The sequence below is a fragment of the Sarcophilus harrisii genome, chromosome X (assembly GCF_902635505.1).
Source record: "Sarcophilus harrisii chromosome X, mSarHar1.11, whole genome shotgun sequence".
Classification (NCBI taxonomy): domain Eukaryota; kingdom Metazoa; phylum Chordata; class Mammalia; order Dasyuromorphia; family Dasyuridae; genus Sarcophilus; species Sarcophilus harrisii.
In genome coordinates, this window is record NC_045432.1 from 7,918,960 (window position 1) to 7,940,085 (window position 21,126).

The following is a 21,126-nucleotide window of genomic DNA, read 5'->3' on the forward strand; positions in this document are numbered from 1 at the left end:
AAGGGCAGCGCCCCGTTGGTCAGCTTGTTGTGCAGAAAGGGCAGCACAGAGTATGGCAAGGGCTCAGTTGTGTCCTGTTGCTTCCCACATATACGGTATCTTTTGATGGGAATGCTGTGCTATTCCATCTTGTTCATGGGGAAAATGCAGGGAGCTTGGAACTCCCTACTCCGCCATCATTCCCTTCTCATCTTTTTCTGGAAAATCAGGTGATATTTGCTCGTCTCTAGTGCTGTGACTCCTATTAACCATAGTCTTTTAGCAATCAGTGTCAGTGACTCAGCAGTCATACCCCCTCATTCTTAGGACTTAGATCAGCCAGGCCTGATGACTTGAACTTGTAGAGGGCTGCTGGAGCATGTCTTGCCACCCCCTTCCTTACCTGGGCTTTCGGGTTTCTCTTAAGCACTTTTGTTTAATCCTTTACAGATTAAAGAGAATTTATTTTTCAGTGTCCATCCCTTCACCATGTGACCTTGGGCTTCATTTCTCTGGGTCTCAATTTCCCCATCCCCCTAACACAGGAGGGAATTTGAACTCTCTGGCCCCCGAGGGCCTTTCTAGCTCAAATCTATTATCACAGGCAAAAGCCAGAGGATATTAGACACTAACAATGTTATTGTACAAAAAAGTAAATTATCACATTTCCAGGACATAGTGTCATCCACTAAATTAAGCAAACAAAGAAAGTACTTGTTCTCAGATTATCAGCCATCGGAATGGGTGGGGGAGTGGGAGGGAGGCTGGGGAAAACTAACTCAACCGTAGCATTCTGATATTTCTTCTAGTAAAACAGTAAACTCAAGATCATAACATGTTAAATTTTTTTCCAACATATTGACCAACCGACTATAAACAGAAGATGTGGGGGCACCCGTATCCCCGGGCTAAACATTAAAATGACCTAGAGTACGCGGTATGCTTTTCCCAGAAGCTCACAGTTCATTCTCCTAAACTATATATCCTGGTTCATAAATGGAATCCCCAAGGTAGAAAAATGAGTTAATTAACTAGCTGTTTCACAGGAGTTTCAGTGTTTCAGGCATGAGCTGTGCACAAATCAGAGTCTTTCATTCACTTTGCGTATCAGAAGCCATTGCCTCTCCCTCACACGGGGTCATTGAGGCCCTCGTTTGGCACATCTTGGGTGGGGGCGCCTTTGGGTGTTGGCCCTCTCCTAGTTATGGGTAGCCATGCAGCTCTATCCAGTTTCCAAACGGCCTTTCCTTGTGAGACTGTTCTTGGGCATATGACAGTATATGAGCTTCCTAGTTGAGTTTCTATCCAGAAGTTGTGTCACATTGTTTATAAAGGCAGGTCCTTGGTCCTATATAGAAGGAACCCCTTCTTCAGATCACATTCAGCGTGCCGAGCTGGAGCTACCAGCAAGAACAAAACTGGAGGTCTGACCATCCCGGTGTTACTCGGATGGACTGAAGATGTTCATCACGCAAATTTAAGAGGCTGCACTGGGAGGGCAGATTTCCTGAGGGGACACAAATAAAGACAAATAAAGCGTGAGACAGAGAGTAAGATTGTGAGCCGAGACCTGAATTTCTTGAAAAAGAAGAGAGTATTTTTTAAAATTGGATCATCCATTTGTTTTAACATTTATTGAGTGCCTACTGTGTCCCCTGTTTTGGGCCAGGAGGAAACAGATAAATAAGGCATGGTCTCTCCCTTCAAGTTCCTCCCAATATACACCGGCAGATGATCCATGACTATGGGGACTTGCATAATAAAGGGCAATAAAATGAGAGAATATAAACCTCTGAGGAAAATAGCTTGCTGGCTGGTGATGACAGTAGGTGGCTCAGGAAGTAGCTATGGAGACCCAGCAGCATATCTACTCCCCTGGGCCCAGTGCGTGTGTCAGAGGCTGAGCAGGAACAGGAGAGAAGCTAGATACAAGATCAGAGGGGGAAGCTGGGGGTGCGGTGTTTTCTGGAGGCAGCCATGTTTCTGTGAGTGGCAGGAAAGAGTGGGAGAGGAACAGAGCAAGTTTTCATAATGCCTCCCGGAATGTGACTGAAGGAAATTGCTCAGTGACACCACTAGGAAATGAATGAGGCAGCCGCTTCCCAATATCCTAGCTCCCTCTTCTGTTGCTCTTTAAAAGACCTCTGGCTTCCCCTTCTTTTCCCAGCCTGGGAGCAGAGAGGCCTGGGGGTGGGGAGGGACTGCATTCACAAAGCAGAGTTGGGGCCCATTGGAAGCTAAGGCCTGCAGCAGACACAAGGCTGAGACAGCTGGAACTGGAGACAGGACGACAGCTGGAACCAGGATAAAGTGGGATCCAACCAGATGGGAAGTTCATGAAAGTCCAGCCGAGATGGTCCACTCATCTCAACCCCTAAGGCTTCTTTTCATGGTTCCCTAGTTTATTTCAGTATATTCCATATAGCAATCTCTTCCTTTATTTTTTTCCCCATAGACCAGCTGGGAATAATGAGAGAGGGCAGAAGTATGCTGGTAAATGTTTAACTAGCAGCTTTTCAGAAGCAAACATGCTCACGAGAAATCTTTTATTTATTATTATTATTATTATTATTTTGACTAGGCAGTTGGGGTTAAGTGACTTGACCAGGGTCACACAGCTAGGAAGTGTTAAGTGTCTGAGACCGCTTTGAACTCAGGTCCTCCTGACTCCAGGGCTGCTATTCTATTCACTGTGCCGTCAAGCTGCCCCTCATGAGAAACTTTTAAAGTTTCATCTGCATTATTACCATTTTATCCATCACTTTCCTAAGTTTAAACATCTACAAAACAATCATCACATCCTGATTTATTGCATTTGTCAGTTTCCCAGCCATAAATGCTCACACTGAAAATTAAATGACTGAGCCTATTAGAGCAGAGCCCTGTGTGGGTAGGGGTGGGGAGGAAGGGAAATTAGGCTGATCATGTAAGCAATTTCTTTTTTTTTAATTTAATTTTTATTGATTTCTTTTGCGTCATTCCCAAATATATCCCTCCCTCATTGTCATTTCCTTATAAAATACAATTTTTAAAAAGAGGAGAAAAGCAATTCAGCTAAGCCACCAAATATGGTGATGACACCTCAAGTAAAGGCCCAATTTCACACACCCACAGGTCCCCTTCTTTTCTGTGATCTCTTCTGGGAATTATAATTACCAAACTTCACTTTCAGTTTTTGCATTGTCGTGGCCATCCTATGTACTGTCTTCTTGGCTCTATTCACTTGAATCTGCATCAGTTCATTTTTATTTTTTAAGGCACAGTAATATTGCACTGTATTCATCTACCACCGTGGGGTACCACTTCTCCAATCAAGGAGCACCCACTTTGTTTCTACTTCTTTGCTACTACAAAGACTGCTATGGACATTTTTTTTGTTCCATGGGGAAACTTCTTTCTGTCCTCGATCTCCTTGGTGGTATTTCTAGGTTAAACGGTGTGGACGTTGAGATTGGGTTTTTTGGTCACTGTTTGTAGCATAATTTTAATTTATTCTTTACAATAGCAGTTAACAACTCCACCAAGAACTTCCTTATGTACCCACCTTCCCCCAGTTCTCTTGAAATCGACTCCTCTCTTTTGTCATATTTGCCAATCTGCTGAAAGTCAAGTTTTTGTTTTTTGCTGAGGCAATTGGGGTTAAGTGACTTGCCCAGGGTCACACAGCTAGGACATTTTAAGTGTCTGAGGTCAGATTTGAACTCAGGTCCTCCTTACCATGCCATGTCCCATCTCCATGCCTTTAGACACATGGCTTCCCCAACCCTCGCCAAGGTTGCACGTCCTCCTCATTTTCCTTTCCTTGAATCTCTAGCTTTCCTCAATACTTAGTTTACAAGGGTCACCTCCTACATGATGGATTTACATTGCTTGGTTTTCTGTTTACTCACACATTGCCCCCCCCCCAATAGAATATAGATCTCTTAAAGGCAGGCCGCTAAAGGTACCCCATGACTCAATAGCAGAAAAACACATCGCTGGACTGTGTCCAATCCTACCGTGCTCCTCTGGAAACTCCTTCTCTCAGATCTTCGAAATAAGAATTCACTTGTTCATTTTTGCATTCATTCAACAGATATTTATTCCATGTCTGCTATATGCCGGGCACTGTGTGAGGCAATGGGAACATAAAGAAAATCAAAAGATGGTCCACATTTTCAAAGAACTGAATCCAAAGAACAAACACATAGTAGTGTTTGTCTTTTATTCATTTCTGATTAAGTGGAAAGGCAGGGAAACTCCTTCTTTGAAAGCTTCCCACAAACCCTTATATTACACATACACACATGTATATGTGTGTGTATGATATAAAACTGTATTTATGATATCTGTCTCTATCTTATATCAGTGCCAGAGCACACTCTAATAAAGCAGACAGTAATCCTGTCTTAATGGTTATTTTGCAGCCCTAAACCTGCCATAATACCATCCATCCATCATAGTCTTCAAGAAAATCAAACCATCTTTTGTGTCTTTGTAAGTAATAACAGACCATGTTTTCATCTTCTAAGGTGGCCCCAAGGTTGACCAAGGGTCTTTCGTGGCAACTCCAAAGGCATCTCTGATCATCCTATTCTAGATGATTTAAGTCTCCCTACTCTTCCAAGCAGAGACAACTGTTAATTTTGAGTTCAGGCGCCCTGGTTCTTATTGCTCTTTACAAGACCTGAACTATCCCAGATTACATCGTGTTTGGCCTGGAATTCAGATTCGATGGTCTGTGGGAGTATGGCTGTTGCTGCTCTACTAATTTGAATGAGGAAACCGGGGCAGTTAAAATCCAAACATCTAACTACTCAGTGAAACATCTGATTCATTCGTTGTCAGAGACCACAGGGTGTGGACAAGTGTATTTTGTTGTCTATGTGACCTAGGTCCCAAATCTTTCTGAGTATCCATCTGGAAGGAAGGAAACACGCCTTTATTCAGCACCTCCTTCGTGCCAGGGACTATGCTAAGCATTTGACAAATCTGATCTCATTTGATCTTCACAACGATCTTGGGAGGGAGGGACTATTGTTATCCTCATTTTACAGATGTGGAAACTGAGACAGGTGAAATGATTTGGTGAAGGTCATATAACTAGTATGTGCCTGAGGTAGAATTTGAACTCAGGTCTTCCTGCCCTCAGCTCCAGAGTTCTGAGTACTGTGGCATGCTTCCTAGCTGAAGGATACCCTTCAGCTAGGAAGCCTTATTTTTTTTTCCCAGAAAGCATCAGAAATCAATGCTCTTCCAATAAGACTTAAGAAGTTTTTGTAGACAAGATTTCCACTGGGCAAGTGTCCCTGTAAGCACAGTAGTCCCATGACAATGTTTTAAACAGTAGAAGGAAGAAGGAAGGAGCCACATTCCTGGCCACAAAAGGGAAGAAAGTGTCAGGTGGCTTATCCAACTCTGGCCACTTCTTTCTCCTTGACTACTCCAGCTGTCAGCAATAGGCTGCTTTTGGAAGCCCACCTGGTGTAACAGTGTGGACACTACCAACAGCCACCATTTTCTCTTTTGAGTCTGGGAGAATAGGCCAGCTGAGTCTGCCATGCTAGTGTCTGTAGGAGGTTCCTTCCTACCCAAGGATTAAACAGAGTTCCGGGCTCCATTGGGTCCATTCTAAAAAACCCGACTCTGGACATTCACAGGCCCGTTTTGAGGCGGCCTTACCAAAACTTGGAAGGAACTTCAGAGACCATCTGGTCCTAAGAGGAGCCAAGTGGGCAGCCGTCTCACACCTTCAGTGGAGCAGATCTACTGAGGCGAGAGCCATTGTGTTTTGTGAGGCCTGGTGACTGTAGCAGCAGGGAAAGGGTAAGACTGACTTCCGCTCTGGTCTCACCTCCACTACCTTTTCCATTTCCCGGAAGGTTCCGGAAGCTCTGTGGGTCTGGCTGCCTGTGTCATTCCCTCCTTTCCAAGCAAAGGCAGAGGGATGCTCCTGCCTCAAGAATCACATATAGATTCTAGCTGCCTTCAGGAGTTCCTCAGTAGGTCTAGGCCTGGTAAGAGCCACTTAGTGGGATTACCAAATCATTCCCAGCATTCTTTGAAATGGAGGCAGAAAAACAGAGCATCACGGTTCTGCAGGAGGGTCACAGGCTCAAGTCTCAAAAAAGGAAGAGAGCATACGAGACATGGGCTTGTGAACTTGGCTTTAATACCTGACAAAATTCTAGGGGTGGCTGGTGAGCGTTGCTGGTTGGGCTTAGTGGCTTTCATTGGCTCCCGGGACTGGTGGAGAGGTACCGAAGGGCAGACCTCACATGCATTGTCTAACTAGATTTCAGTGGGACGGGGCACAGGGTTTCACAGGCCGTCTCTGTGGCCAGGATGGGGGTTGTGGGGGAGATGGCAGCCTAGTGAAATACATTGAGAATCGATTGGATCAAATAAGAGAATCTGCAGAGTAGTGATGAGTGGATCCGGGGCATGAGGAGAGATCTCCAGCGGAGTGCCTCGGGCACACGCGGTTTAGCGTTTTACCAAGGATCTGGATGAAGGCAGAGATAGGATGTTCATTCCATTTGTCCACCAGAAGTTTTCAGGTGGGGGATGGTTAATGCGTGTAGCCCGGAGAAGGTTGGGGATGGGAAAGGGGATGGGAAGGGGATTTTCAAATATCGAGAGGGCTGTCCCGTGGCAGCAAGGGCAGCTGTCTTGGGCTTGACCTAAGAGGCAGGACTAGGAGGTGGAGGTGGGAGCTGCGGCTGGGGCGGCGGAGCTGTAAGGGCGGCCATCCCTAATAGCCAGAGCTTACAGGCGTGAGGGGGCCAGGATCTCTCGGAAGGAGGGAGACCCGGTGCGCTCTGGGCCTGTACTTCAAGAATGTGTGTGTTTGTGGCTCAGTGTTGTGGGTATTTGTGCGTGTCTGTATGTAGGTGTATCTGTGTGTGCATGTGTATATATGTATACATGTGGCTATGGGGGCACATATATGAGTGGGTATATTTGCGTGTGTGCAAGTTTGTGGACATCGTGTGTCTGCGTGTGTTCAATGTATGTGAGTGTGCATGACGTGTGTGTCTGCATCTGTGTGCCTGGCTTTGGATGTGTGTTTGCGCATGCGCTCCTTAAGCCCCAGCCGCCTGGCTCGGCTGACGGCTGACGGTTCCCGGCCAGGGCCGCTGCAGCCTCCCCCGCCCCTTGCTGCCCCTTCCCCGCTCCTCCCCATCCAATCAGGTGTCGCGTCTGGTCCTTCCTCCCTTCCCCCCTCAGACTGGGCCCCGTCTACCCCGATGGATGCCCCCTCTGTTCCTTCCCCCCTCCCTCCTCCCTTCTTTGCGCACCCCCCCCACCCCGGCTGCCTAAAGAGTCTTTCTGATGTTCAGCCGTGACGCTGGCCCTCCTGCGCTCTAGAAGTCTCGCTGCCTCCCTCTTGCTTCAGAGCTGGTCCTCGAACCCGGGAGGCGGGGGACTGCGGGGAGGGGCACTCGCCCACGCCAGGGATAGCATCGGACTCTAACTGAGACCCAGGCTTTCCTGCGGGCGGGGACGGAGGCCCCAGTTCTGACGGGGGCGCCTTTGGCTTCCGCAGACTGCCAGAGGGGAGCCGTGTCCCAGCCCCGCCTCTCCGGGGAAAGCTGCCATTTGAAGCCCTTCCTGGCTCCCGTGGACTTGGGAGCCTATTGCGCTTCCATTCCTTGCACCTGCTTTACTTCCCCCACAAGCCTTTGCGTGGGTGGTGACCCCCGCCAGGCAGGCCTGCCCTTTCTCTTGTAATCCCTAGATTTCTTCACGGCTCAGCTCACGGCCACCTGTTTATGAGGGGTTTACCTGCCCCCCCCCCAGACTGTTGCATTTCCCCCCAGAATTTCTTGTGTGTCCCCCCATAAGACGCGGAGACACCTTCTTTGTAGCCCAGCCTGGTACACGGGAAGGCGGCGTTAACAAAGATCCAGCTTGTCGGCCGTGATCGGGGGATCCGGCAGTCTCTGGCTCCCCCTGCTGAGCAACGAGCGCACAGCCACCAGTCCCGTCTGCTCCGTACTGAGGCGAGACGGTGATGTCATGTGCTGTCTGAGGCAGGAGCCCCCATATGTCCGTAATTCGTGAAATCAGGGCAAGGGCAAAGAGGACCAGGGTCCGCCGAGGCTGCGAGCGAGTGTCGGAGGCCAAATCTGGGCCAGTCCATCTCCACCGTGGGGCCGTCCCCACATGGAGTGAAGGGGATCTTTGTATGGCCCGAGAGGAGACAGAAGAGACATCTTTCCCCTATGCTCCCCCAACCCAATTCCCTGTTTTCCAAGGGAGACTTTCATCCCCGCCGGGAGGGGCTGGAGGCCACCCTCTGCTCTCTCCTCAGAGACAGGGAATATTGCCTTCTTGCCATCTGCTCCCTTAAATATCCCCCCTCATCTATCTGCTCTCTTAAAAATCCCCTCTCACCTGCCTGGTCCCTTAAAATGCCCCTCATCTATCTGTTCCCTTAAATATTATCCCCTACATCCATTTGCTTTCTTAAATGCTAAGGGTTAAACCATGTGATCTTCAGGTTCAAAATAAACTTCTTCCCCCAATATTCTATTTTTCCAAATGCATGCAAAGCTACTTTTCAACATTCATCTTTGTGTTCCAGATCCCCCCCCTCCCCTCCCCAAGACAACAAGCAAATGGCCATCAGCTTAAACTTGTACAGTTCCTCTAAACATATTCCCATAGTCATCATGTGGTGCAAGAAAAATTCAGATCAAAAGGGGAGCAACTACAAGAAGTAAAAAAGCAAACACCAAAAAGCTCTCTATTCCAAATCTGTGGGAATGACATTGAATCACCACATTGGTGAAAAGAGCCAAGTCCTTCCAACTGATCATCACATAATCTTCTCATTACTGTGTCCAATGTTCTGCTCTGCAAGAAAAATCAGATCAAAGGGGGGAAAACTATGAGAGAAAAAAAAAGCAAACAAACGACGACAATGTTTCTGCCCTAAGTCTATTAGAATTACCTTGAATCATTGTTGAAAAGAGTCAAACCCCTGTCCCCCACCCCCTCCTTTTTTTTTCTTTGCTGAGGCACTGCGGATTAAATGACTTCCCAGAGTCACACAGCCAGGAAGTGCTAAGTGTCTGAGACCACCTTGAACTCAGGTCTTCCTGACTTCAGAGCTGGTGCTCTATCTACTGTGCCACCTAGAAGCTTTTTTTTTAGAGGACAATCCTACTCTTGTTACTGTATCCAGTGTTCACTGCGAACTCCAACGGCTTTTTCCAGCTTTTCCTTCTCCTTGACCTCTCTGCCTATCTTGACTTGGTTCCTCTCGTCCCTTTGCTTTCCATGACATTGCACTCATCCGGTTCTCCTCCCACCTCCCGGGCTCATAGACTGAAAACTGCAAGGGATTTAGAGGTCAATGCTCTTCATTTTACAGATGAAGAAACTGAAGATCAAGTGACTTGTCCAGAATCGAATGCAAACATTAAGTGCCAGAGCTAAGATTTGAATTTGGGCCCCTTGAGCCCAAATCCAGGGTTCTTTCCACTGTACCACACTGACACCTCTTTGATGACATCTTCTTAAGTCTCTTTCAGTTGCACAATGCCTTCCTCCTATCATTTGGTTTCTCTCAGGGCTCTGTCATTACCACAATTCAATTATCTCCTGTCCAGAGACGACTTGTAAGTTAATGTGTCTTTCTGGAGTTTTATTGTCAAATCTCTACTTTCTTGGTGAATGGATTCCCCTGGATATCCCACTAAAAAGTCAATTTCAACATTTCCAAAATCGAATCCAGCACCTTCCTCCTCCTCTCAGATTCTTTTTGGTGTTGATAGCACCACCCTCTTGTTGATCACTTCTTCTCAAAACCTTGGAATTAGCTTTGATTTTTTTCCTCTTGTCTTTTCCCCATTCAAATCCAAGCAGTTTGCAAGGATTGTAGACTTCATAGACATAGCATCTTATCTGTTTGCCTATCTCCACTCATATGGCCACTTCGCTCTCCCGTCTCCCCCTCCCTCAGTTCAAACCCTTATCATCCTCATAGGCTCATCAAATTTGGAGTCTGAAGGGATCTTGGGGATCATCTCTCCCAGTCTTTGGATTTTATTGGCTGTATGACTTCAAGCATCTTTTTTCACCTGAACTGCCATCATTACTCTGGCTCATCTCTTCTTCAGTCTCTCTCTTCTCTAAGACATCCTTCACCTACCTTTGTCCAAGCTATCCTTCCTGCTTGGTATGTTTGCTCTCCTTATTTCTCCTTTTCAGAAGCCCGTCTTCTTCGAGATTCTTCTCAGCTGCCATATTCTCCATAAAGATATTATAAACCTCCTCAGGGGCAGCTAGTTGGTGCAGTGGATAGAGCACCAGCTCTGAAGTCAGGAGGACCAGAGTTCAAATCTGACCTCAAGGCACTTAACACTCCCTGGCTGTGTGACCCTGGGCACACAAGTGGCTTAATCCCAATTGCCTTAGCAAGAAATAAAATAAAATATACCTCCCCAGCTGAAAGTTTTCTTCCTCTCCCTCCTCAAATCTCTTTGCTATTTCTCTGAATCTCTTTGTTGCCTTCATAATATCCTAGCTTATAGTCTTCTTATTCGTGTATATTCTGTATGTCTTCTTCAATAGTAAAACAAAAGCTTCTTGAGGGCAGAGTTTGTGTTATTGTCTAGTCATTGCATCTATCCCCAGTGCACTTGATACATACAATCAATGCCTAGAACACAAGCTGCCTCCTGGAAGCTTAGGTCTTTTTCTTCCCGAGGTATATCCCATCCTCGGCTGATGTTCTCACTGTGTGCTGTAGGGGATCCCTACTGATCCCTGATGAATCAATTACCCTTGCTGAGTTTCAGCTCCATCTAACACTATTTCCCTTTGAGCTACAAAGGGGGTGTCCAGCAAACTCTGCTCAAGTCTAATGTCTGTCAATCCATTACCTCATTCTTAGTGTTGATTGGTTACTGTCCTTCATTCTCGAAGAGGACCAGAATGAGATCACTATGTTAGAGTTAAGTTACAATATGTCCAACTATGGCTGATCAGACTAACAAGCTCAGAATGTTCTGCCACAGTCAGCCACAAATAGTCCCTATGAGCATTTAGGGTGGCTTCTCTAATATTGTACATCTCGTGTTTCTTCTGAGCTACTTCAGTTCTGCTTTACTCATATTCACCTTTTTCAATGCCCATTTCCCCCTCACTCCCTTACAACCCTACTAGCATCGATAGTCCAGATTCCATTTCAAGACTGGGTTTTAAAATTTTTTTATTAAGACTTTTTATTTTCAAAACATCTGCATGGATAATTTTTCAACATTGACCCTTGCAAAACCTTGTGTTCCAATTCCTCCCATCCCCCACTTCTCCCCTAGATGGCAAGTAATCCAATATATGTTAAACATGGTAAAATATATGTTAAACTCAATAAACCCATATATATTTATACAATTATCTTGCTGCACAAGAAAAATCAAATCAGAAAGGAAAAAAAACGAGAAAGAAAATAAAATGCAACAAAAAGAGTGAAAATGCTGTATTGTGATTCTCACTCGGTTTCCACAGTCCTCTTTCTGGGTGTAGATGGCTCTCTTCATAACAAAATCATTAAAACGGGCCTGAATCATTTCATTGTTGATAATCCTGTTGTTGCCGTGTACAGTGATCTCCTGGTCCTGCTCATTTCACTCAGCATCAGTTCATGTAAGTCTTTCCAGGCCTCTTTGAGATCATCCTGTTGGTCATTTCTTATAGAAAAATAATATTCCATCACATTCATATACCATCACTTATTCAGCCATTCTCCAACTGATGGGCATCCACTTAGTTTCTAGTTTCTGACCACTACAAAAAGCACTGCCACAAATATTTTTGCACATGTGGTTCCCTTTCCCTCCTTTTTTACATATAGGTCCAGTAGTAACACTGCTGGACCAGAGTATGCACATTTTGATAACCTTTTGAACATAGTTCCAAAATGCCTCCAGAAGGGTTGGATCAGTTCACAACTCCACCAACAATATTAGTGTCCCAGTTTTCCTGCATTTCCTACAATATTCGGTGTTATCTTTTCTTGTCATCTTAGCTAATCTGAGAGGTGTGTGGTGGTACCCTAGAGTTGTCTTAATTTGCATTTCTCTGATCAATAGTGATTTAGAGCACCTTTTCATATGATTAGAAAGTTTCAATTTCTTCATCTGAAAATTGTCTGTTCATATCCCTTGATCATTTATCAATTGGAGAATGACTTGAATTCTTATAGATTTGAATCAATTCTCTCTATATTTTAGAAATGAGGCCTTTATCAGGACCTTTGAATGTAAAAATGTTTCCCCAGTGTATTCCTTCCTTCTAATCTTGTCCGCATTAGTTTTGTTTGTATAAAAACTTTTTAACCTTTATTTTAATATAAAAAATTTTTTTTCGTTCCAAATTTTCTCTTTCCTTCCAGCCTATTCCTCCCTCATTGAGAAGGCAAAGATCATACCCATTATACATATGAAGCCATGCAAAACTTTCTTCCACATTTGTCAGGTTGGGGGGGAGGAAGAAGGAAGAAAAATCAAGAAATAAAGGGGGGCTCTGATTCAATCTGTATTCAGAGTTCATCTTTTCTCTTCTTAGAGATGGATAACATTTTTCATCATGCTAAATCTCTCAGAGTTGATATCTAAATATTGCTAACACTGTGTACAATGTTCTCCTGGATGTGCTCACTTCAGTTTGTTTCAATTCACACAAGTTTTTTTAAACCATCCTATTGTCATTTCTTAGAGCACAACAGTGTTCCTTCACAATCATAAACCATTACTTGTTTATCCATTCCCCCATTCATGGGCATCCCTTCCATTTCCAACTCTTTGTAACTACAAAAAAGCTACTATAAATATTTTTCACATTTGGGTCCTTTTCCTTTTTCTTTGATCTCCTTAGGAAACAGACCTCATAGCAATATTGTTGGATCAAGGAATATATATATATATATATATATATATATATATATATATATATATATATATATATATGTGTGTGTGTGTGTGTGTGTGTGTGTGTATAATTTGATAGCCCTTTGGAAACAATTCCAACTTATTCTGACAAATGGTTGCACTAGTATGCACTAGTGTCCCCATTTTTCCACATCCCCTCCAGTATTTGTCATTTTCCTTTTCTGTCATGTTACTCAATCTGATGAGTGTGAAGTGGCACTTGAGAGCTGTTTTAATTTGCATTTCCCTAATTATCAGGGATTTAGAGCATTTTTATGTGATTATTTTTAGCTTTTATTTCCTCTTCTGAAAACTGTCTGTTCATATCCTTTGGCCATTTATCAATAACACAATGACTTGTGTTATTATACATTTTGCTAAGTTTTCTATGTATTTGAGAAATGAGGCTTTCATCAGAGAAACCCACTTACTGACTCTATCCCCCCCCACCCCCAGTTTCCTGCTTTCCTTTCCTTTTGGTTATACTGGATTTTTGTACAAATCCCTTTTAATTTAATGTAATAGAAATTATCCATTTTATTTCCTATAATCCTCTCTATCTCTTATCTGGCCATAAAATTTTCCCTTATCTAAAGTTCTAACAGGTAAAATTTCCCCAGTCCCCTATTTTGCTTATTATAGTACACACTATGTCTAAATCATGTACCCATTTTGACTCTATCTTGGGATATGTTAGTCTATGCCTAGTTTCTGCCATACTGTTTATCAGTTTCCCCAGCAGTTTTTATTATTTGCTCCTGGTTTTGGATACCATTTATCATTTTAAGAAAAATTCCATTTATTCCTATGCTTTCCAGTGTTTTAAATAAGAATGTGTTGCATTATTTAAAAAATGATTTCTGAATCTATTGATATTATCATATGGTTTTTGGTCAATGATATGGTCAATTTTACTTAATGTTCTCCTAGTATCTTGGTATAAATCCCACCTGTCACAGTACATGACCTTTGTGATAAGATTGCTGTAACCTCTTTGTAAATATTTTATTTAGAATTTTTACATCGATATTCATTAGGGTAATTGGCATATAGTTTTCTTTCTCTGTTTTTGCTCTCCCGGGTTTAGATATTGAAACCATATTTGTGTTGAATTTAGTAGAACTCCTTTACCAATTTTTTCAACCAGTTTATATATATATGTATATATATATATATATATATATATATATATATATATATATATAATCTTGGAATTAATTTCCTTTAGATATTTGATAGAATTCACTTGTAAATCCATCTGTTCTTGGGGGTTTTTCTTAAGGAGGTCACATATGGCTTATTTAATTTCTTTTTCTAAGATAGGGTTATTTAAATACTTTGTTTACTCTTGTTTATCTGGGCAGTTTCTATTTTTGTAACTATTCATTTCATTTAGAAATTTTAAGTTTTGGGGGCATATAGTTGGGCAAAATAGATCTTCAAATTCATTTTAATTTTATCTTTATTAGTTGTGGATTCATTTTTTTTCCATTTTTGATACTGGTAATTTGGTTTTCTTCTTTTTTTAAAAAATTGATGCCTCGAATGCACTCCTTCTCATCCCTGGGATTCTTAGTTTCCCTTAAAGCTCAGCTCATGTGCAGCCTGATAATGGAAGTCTGAACTTAGCTTTGTTTTGATGTTTCATCCTTTGAGTGTTTAACTCATTCCTTCCTCCAAAGTCTCTTTGCACCTGTAAGCCTTCCTTCCTCAAGGGGGGATTCTCACCTGTTACTTCCTTTGTCTCCTAGTCAGAAGCAATGACATATCACTTCTTAGGAGATCTCTCGGAGGCAATCCAACCTGTGTCATCAGGTGTTGGGTCAAAGCATTCTCCCTACATTTCCCTGGGTACTCCATCCTTCCCTCTCTACAAAGCCATTCATTCAAGAATATGGTTCCTCTGCTATTCTAGCTTCAATTGTAGCATGTAGCAAAAGGAGCTTATTTCTCTCTGATATTCTGATGTTAAAATGTTCACTTCATCTCAGTTAGTATTTTTGTCCCCTCAACTTTAAGTGGAAAGCTTTGTCTTCCTGGAATTATTTATCAGCTGGCCACACCCTTCGTTGCCTTGCTATGATACCTGATGTGTTTTTCTCAGAACCGCTTGCTTGCTGTAGCCAATTTCCTGTCTTGGGCTGCAGAAGGTAATGAGATGAGATAGGAAAGAAACCGGAGGATCCCAGACAATGCTACAAAATCACCTTGCAGAGTTGGATATACTTGGCACACATACAGGTTGATTTTCTGCAACCTACACTTAATATATTTCTCAACATCAAATTTGAAATGTGTTTTCTAACCTCAGTAATAGGATTCTTATCCCCTGTATTTCTGCCTTTGATTCTTGGAGTAAAGATAGTGGCAGCAGCATGAAAGGATTGATGACAACATTTTTCCTGTTCTTACTAATGTCATTCATTTTTCTTTATTCTGCACTTGTATATAGAAAGGCCTACAAATATTATATGGGTGAATATATACTAAAAATGGGTTTTCCTAGGGTCATTTGGTGAGAAACATCTGATAGAAATGGATTGATTCAAATGCAGTGGTTGCTGTAATTAGTTTTACAATAAAATATTTGTATTTTAGAGGTCTCAGCTGGGGTGGGGAGGGGAGAAACAAAACCCAGATAACCGTATATAAACCCCTTGGATTAACATTTTTATTCTGAAAATTAATTAGAACCTTGGTTTTCAGGGTCTAAAGTTCCTCAACAGGGAACCAAAAGAACTGAAAGTGTGACTCAGCTCTTCTACTGCCTTTCTTCATGTCCTTAGGGAAATCATTTTTAAGCCTCTTAGAGTCCTCATCTATAAAAATGATTTTTTAATGAATGAATGAAAAACTTAGCCACTCAATGAGCACTGATTAAGCACTAATGAGACAGGAAGTATTAGGGATACAGAGAAAAGGCACAAAGACAGGCCCTAGTCTTGAGGAGCTCCCCTATTCTGATGGGGCAGATAGCATGCAGTTATATACACACCCGTTATCTACAAGGTTGCATTGTCTAGAGCTTTTCTTCCAAGGAGCAAGCATCTTTTAATTTTGTGGCCACAATCACCGTCTGCAGGGATCTTTGAGCACAAGAATACAAAATCTGCTGCTGTTTTCATTTTTTCCCCCTTATTTGCCAGGAATTGATGGGGCAGTTGCCAAGATCTTATTTTGTTTTTTTTATGTTAAGCTTCAAGCCAGCTTTTACATGCTCCTCTTTCATCTTCATCAGGAGGCTTAATTCCCCTTCATTTTCTGCCACCAGAGTGGGATCATCTGTGTATCTGAGATTGTTGATATTTCTCCCAGTCTTAATTTCAGCTTTTGTTTCTTCGGGCCTAGCGTTTCACATGATGTACTCTGTATCAAAGTTAATCAAATAAGGACACAATCTACAGCCTCGTCTTACTCTTTTTCCAGTCTTAAACTGATCAGCTGTTCCATGTTCAGTTCTAACCATTTTTTCTTGGCCTACATAGAGAATTGGCAGAAGGTAATCTCCGAGGAAGGGCCTCTTCTTTAAGCCAGGAGGGAGGCAGAGGAGAGAAGGGAGAACATTCCAGCTATGAGGGTCCGCTAGTGAAAAGGCACACGGTCGGGACATGGAGATCCACATATGAAAACAGCAATTGTCACTGGAACGCCAAGTTTGGGAAAGCAGGAAGGAAGAGTGGAAAGGGAGGAGGGCCAGGTTATGCAGAACTTTGAACCACAAGCAGAGGATTTGGGTTTTGATTCTAGAGGCCATAGGAAGTCACTGAAATCTATTGAATGGGAGGGAGCTTTAGACAAATCATTTTGACTGCATTGAGGAAGTTCTGAGGTGGGGAGATAACTAGAAGGCTGGGGCAGGTGTGAGAGGATGAAGGCCTGCACGAAGGTGACTGGGAGGATGCTAGTGTAGCCAACAGTGATAGAAAAGCTTGGAATCTCTCCGCTGGTCTGTTTGTCCAGCCCTAATAACCTCTCTCCAGCTCTTTTGTGGCCTCTCTGCTGACCTTTGGTCTTGGATCTCCAAGTATCTTTTGGACAGCTGAAACTCAATGTTGTCCGTGGCTGAATTCTCTATCTTTCTCCCTAAACCTTCCTCCCTCCTCACCGTCTATTAATGCCAAGGGTCTGTCCTCCCAGGCTCACAAACTTTGAGTCCTCACCATTTCTCACCCTTCAGATCCAAGTCAGTCTTCTAAATAACATGTCTGGCTTGGAGTCAGGAAAACCTGAATTCATATTCTGGCCTCAGAGACTTACTGTGTGACCCTGAACACATCAACCACCCTTTTGGCTTTGGTTTTCTCATCTGTAATATGAGAAGGAAATGGTAAAGCATGCCAATATCTTTGCCAAGAAAATGTCAGATGGGGTCACAAAAGGTCAGACACGATTGACATGACTGGAGTCTTCTATATGTCTCCTCCGGTACTGTGACACTGCCTACCACTCTGGTGCAGACTCTCGTTACTTCGTGTCTGGACCTTTGTAGTAGCCTATTGGTTGGTCTTCCTTCCTTGAGTGTCTCCCCTCTAGAGCTGAAAGAAGCTCCACAGTGGAGAAAGTGCCAGACTTGGAGTCAGGAAAACCTGAATTCCAATCTGGTTTCATATACCTACTAGCTGCGTGACTGTGGCCTTGGCCTCTATCTGCCTCCTTCCAGGCTTGTTTGTGGGGATCAAACGAGGTAATGATTGGAAAGCTCTTAGCACAGTGCCTGGCACCTAGTAAGTGCCTTAGAAATGTTGGCTATTTTAGCTATTAATACAATCCATTCTCCTTTCAGCCAGGTCTGGGCATGTCACCCTCATGGTGGCCCCCAGATTAAAATATCAAACCACCTGTGTAGCTTTTAACGTCTTCATAACTTGGCTCCTTCTTAGCTTTCTTTCCCAGGCTTCTTTCATTTTACTCCCTCTACCCCATCCCCAGTATGCATATAGTCGGCTGGGACTGGCCTTCCCCTTGGGCTCTATCTTAATCCATCTTCCAGTTCGGGGCATTTTCACTGGCTATCCCCCAATCCCAGAAGGCTCTCCTTCCTCATCACTGGGCCCTGGGTTTTCTGGCTTTCTTCAAGTCTCAATGTTTTCCTAGGTTTTGATCTTATTGCTTTTCTTCTGATACCATCTCCAGTTTATCTAGCCTAGATCTTATTTATACCTCGCCATCTCCATGTTCTTTCCTCCATTAGAGTAGGAGTTCCTTAAGAGCAAGGGCTGCTTTCTGACTTTCTTTGAACCTGCAGCGACTTGCACACAGTGCACACTTCATAAATGCTTGTTGAAGTTATTGACTGGGAGGAGGGGAGGGTTTGGGGTTCCATTTTGGACAATAAAAAGGCTTTGCTCACCGTTTTCTATGTACAAAGCCCCGTGCTAAGCACTGAGAAAATAAAGAGAAGTTTAATACTACTATCAAGGAATCTACATTCTAATGGAGGAGACAACACAAATCACAGGTTTTCCCCGCAAGCTGGATTTTTATTTCCTTTATTTGATTTGACATTTCTCTTATGATTCTTAGGGAGCAGTGACAAAACAGATGGCAATAGATATTTTTACAAATGGTTTCCATTGATAAAATGAGATTCCTTTCTAATCTTGAGCCATTTGACAGTGCTGAGGGCTTTCTTTGGCTATGAGACCGTTCTTTTCCAATTCTTTGGTAGCAGGGGCTGTCGAGGGGGTAGGTGCTGTCATAAACCTTGTGCGGTGTAGAATGGGGCTCTGGCACTGGTTGCTGAGAGGGCCAGTTTCAGCCACGCTTCTTGCCATCCCACTCAGCCCACTTTGTGATGCTTCCTTTGTTTCTTTCCAAAGGGCCGGATGGTCATGTGACCAGGTACAGTTTGGAGTGGCTGCTGAAGAATAGCTATGAAGGGCAGAAGCAGGCTGTCCAGCCTAAAATTTTGTGGAACGCAGAGATCTACCAGCAGGCTCAAGTGTTGCCTGTCGACTTCCAGAGTTTTTTGGAGACCAAAGATGGCCTGAAGGAGTTTCTGCAGAATTTCCTGCTCTACGGGATTGCATTTGTAGAGAATGTCCCTCCAACTCAAGAGGATACAGAAAAGTTAGCAGGCAGAATCAGTTTGATCAGGTAAACCCCAGCAGGACCTTGCCAACATCCAATTTCTCAAGTCCACCATGATTAATTTGCAGAGCCTGAGAGCCAGAAATCAAACATGACTTGATCATTCATTCTCATGCATAGATTCAAAATCTCATGTGGCAGTAAGGTCTCTGATACTTCATTTTAGGCTGCAATTTCTAATCTCTACAAATCAGAATTTCTGTTTCAAATAGGGAGGCATATAGAGCAATCTAAGAGATTTTCCAGACCACTGATTCTCTGTTGACCTGTGCAGTACTTGTATTGTGATTTGAAAAGGGCCATCCTAGAAATTAAAACAAAGGGAAGGAAAGGTAAATTCTGGGTAAGCTTCATGCTATTCCCTGATGAAATTCTAGACTAGATTGCACATAAAAATCCAAAATGATCATAAAGAATTCACTTGAGTTCAGGAGGAAGTCATGAACTGTCTCTACTTTCCAGGGCAGAATAGGAACAGGTGCAGCAAGAGGAGGATTTAAATAAGCAGCAAGTACAGCCTTAGACAATCTTGGTTAGACAAAAAGGGATGATCAAGGGCCTCCCCAGCTCATTTCATTGCAATTCAGCAAGCAATTACTAAGTGCTTGCTGTGGAGCTCAGTATTACACTTGGTGCCAGGGGCACAAATACAGGGACCTCAATGACTTGTTGATATTTGATTGTTTGGATCCAACATGTGTTTTTACAACAAAGCTTCTTAAACTGTGGGTTGCGACCCCACATGAGGTCACATAAGTGAATGTGGAGGTTGTGGAATTATGATTTGTTATCAGTAAATGTTTGGTTCTTCTGCCTATGTTATATACCCATATACTCGGGGTCACGTAAAAATTTCTTGGGCAAAATCAGGTTGTAGGGGGGGGGAAAGTTTAAGAAGAAAACATAAACAAAGCAAATGCGGAGTAATTTGACAGATGGCAATGGCAGGGGATGGTGGCAGGCAACTTAACACCTGAAAAAATCTAGAAATGAGTTAGCAGTTGAGCTGAATCTTGATTCTTCAAGATAGAGGTGGAAGGTGAGGAGGAGGGAGGGCCTTCCAGGCCAGGCAGCCAGACCTGGGGTCAGATGGGGAAATACTGTGTACAGGTAGCAGCAGATAAGACTGTTTAGCAACAATAGAGAATGAAGAAACAGAGTCTAGGGAACTAGGTTGGAGCCAATTTGTGAATGGAGATAACAAGAGGAACTGCAGTTTTGTTTAAGTGATAATAGGAGCTGCTGAAACTCCTTGAACAGGAGACTGGCATAGTGGCTAATTCCCATCCTCTAGAAATCCCAGTCTGTTAGCTGTGTGGAATAGTTGGACGAAAATGGAGAAAGGGAGTCCAGTTAGGAAGCTGCTAATAAACAGTGGCTAGGCTAGGGCAAGCTTTCAGGGTTCATGTCCCAGACGAGAAGTGAAGCCTGATGTGGTAAATGTGGGTGGCCAAGGAGGTATGAAGGTCAAGTTTAGAGGAGTGGGGAGAGGCCCGAGGTAGAGTTCAGCCACTCATGCTCAGTGGCTTTTGTTACAGCAGCAGAAGGTTGGTGGGGAGACTGGGGGAGGGAGGGGAAGGCACTGGGCTTGGAGTCCAAAAAGAAGTCAGGGAACCTAATTCCTCTCTTGTGTTCTGGAGATGATCTTCATCATTTCTAAGAGGCCACAGAATCGCTGTTTAAAAAGCTCTGTTAAATGACTGTGAGTACTGCTGTGGGATTTGCTGTGGCGTGCTGGGGGGAGCCCAGGAATTATTCTCGCCTTCATCCCATACCAGCTATTTGACTACAGACCGTAAAATGACGCAAAGAACAAACAGCTGTCTGGTCTGTTCCATCAGGGTCAAATGGGAGAATAGGTGAGAGAGCTGGGAGCTGAACCGCAATGACATCGACCTCGTCTTGACTGTCCCCAGAGTGGCCATTTCAAGGGGCCTAGTCCTTTGGTTACACCTTCTGTATGTGACCGAGGGTCCTCTTTCCCTCAAAGTGGAGCTTAACCCTTAAGAGTTTCTCCTCTGTCAAAAGGGCATAGAGCTAGACTTAGTGACCTCTAGAGTTTCAGGATCCTATAGTCCATTAGATTTCTCTGATGGCTCCTGGAGCCAGGATTTCCTTGACAGCAGCCTCTCTCATG

At 43.6% G+C, this 21,126-nt stretch overlaps 1 protein-coding gene across 3 annotated transcripts in view; it reads left to right on the forward strand.

The window, feature by feature from the left end:
* The window catches only part of TMLHE (trimethyllysine hydroxylase, epsilon), a 99,510-nt gene that overhangs the window by 66,612 nt on the left and 11,772 nt on the right, over positions 1 to 21,126 (forward strand). For all 3 annotated transcript variants that reach the window (XM_031945142.1, XM_031945144.1, XM_031945143.1), the window contains one exon: positions 18,719 to 18,995. In XM_031945142.1, the coding sequence (XP_031801002.1) occupies positions 18,719 to 18,995 (277 nt within the window). The remainder of the gene's footprint in view (positions 1 to 18,718; positions 18,996 to 21,126) is intronic.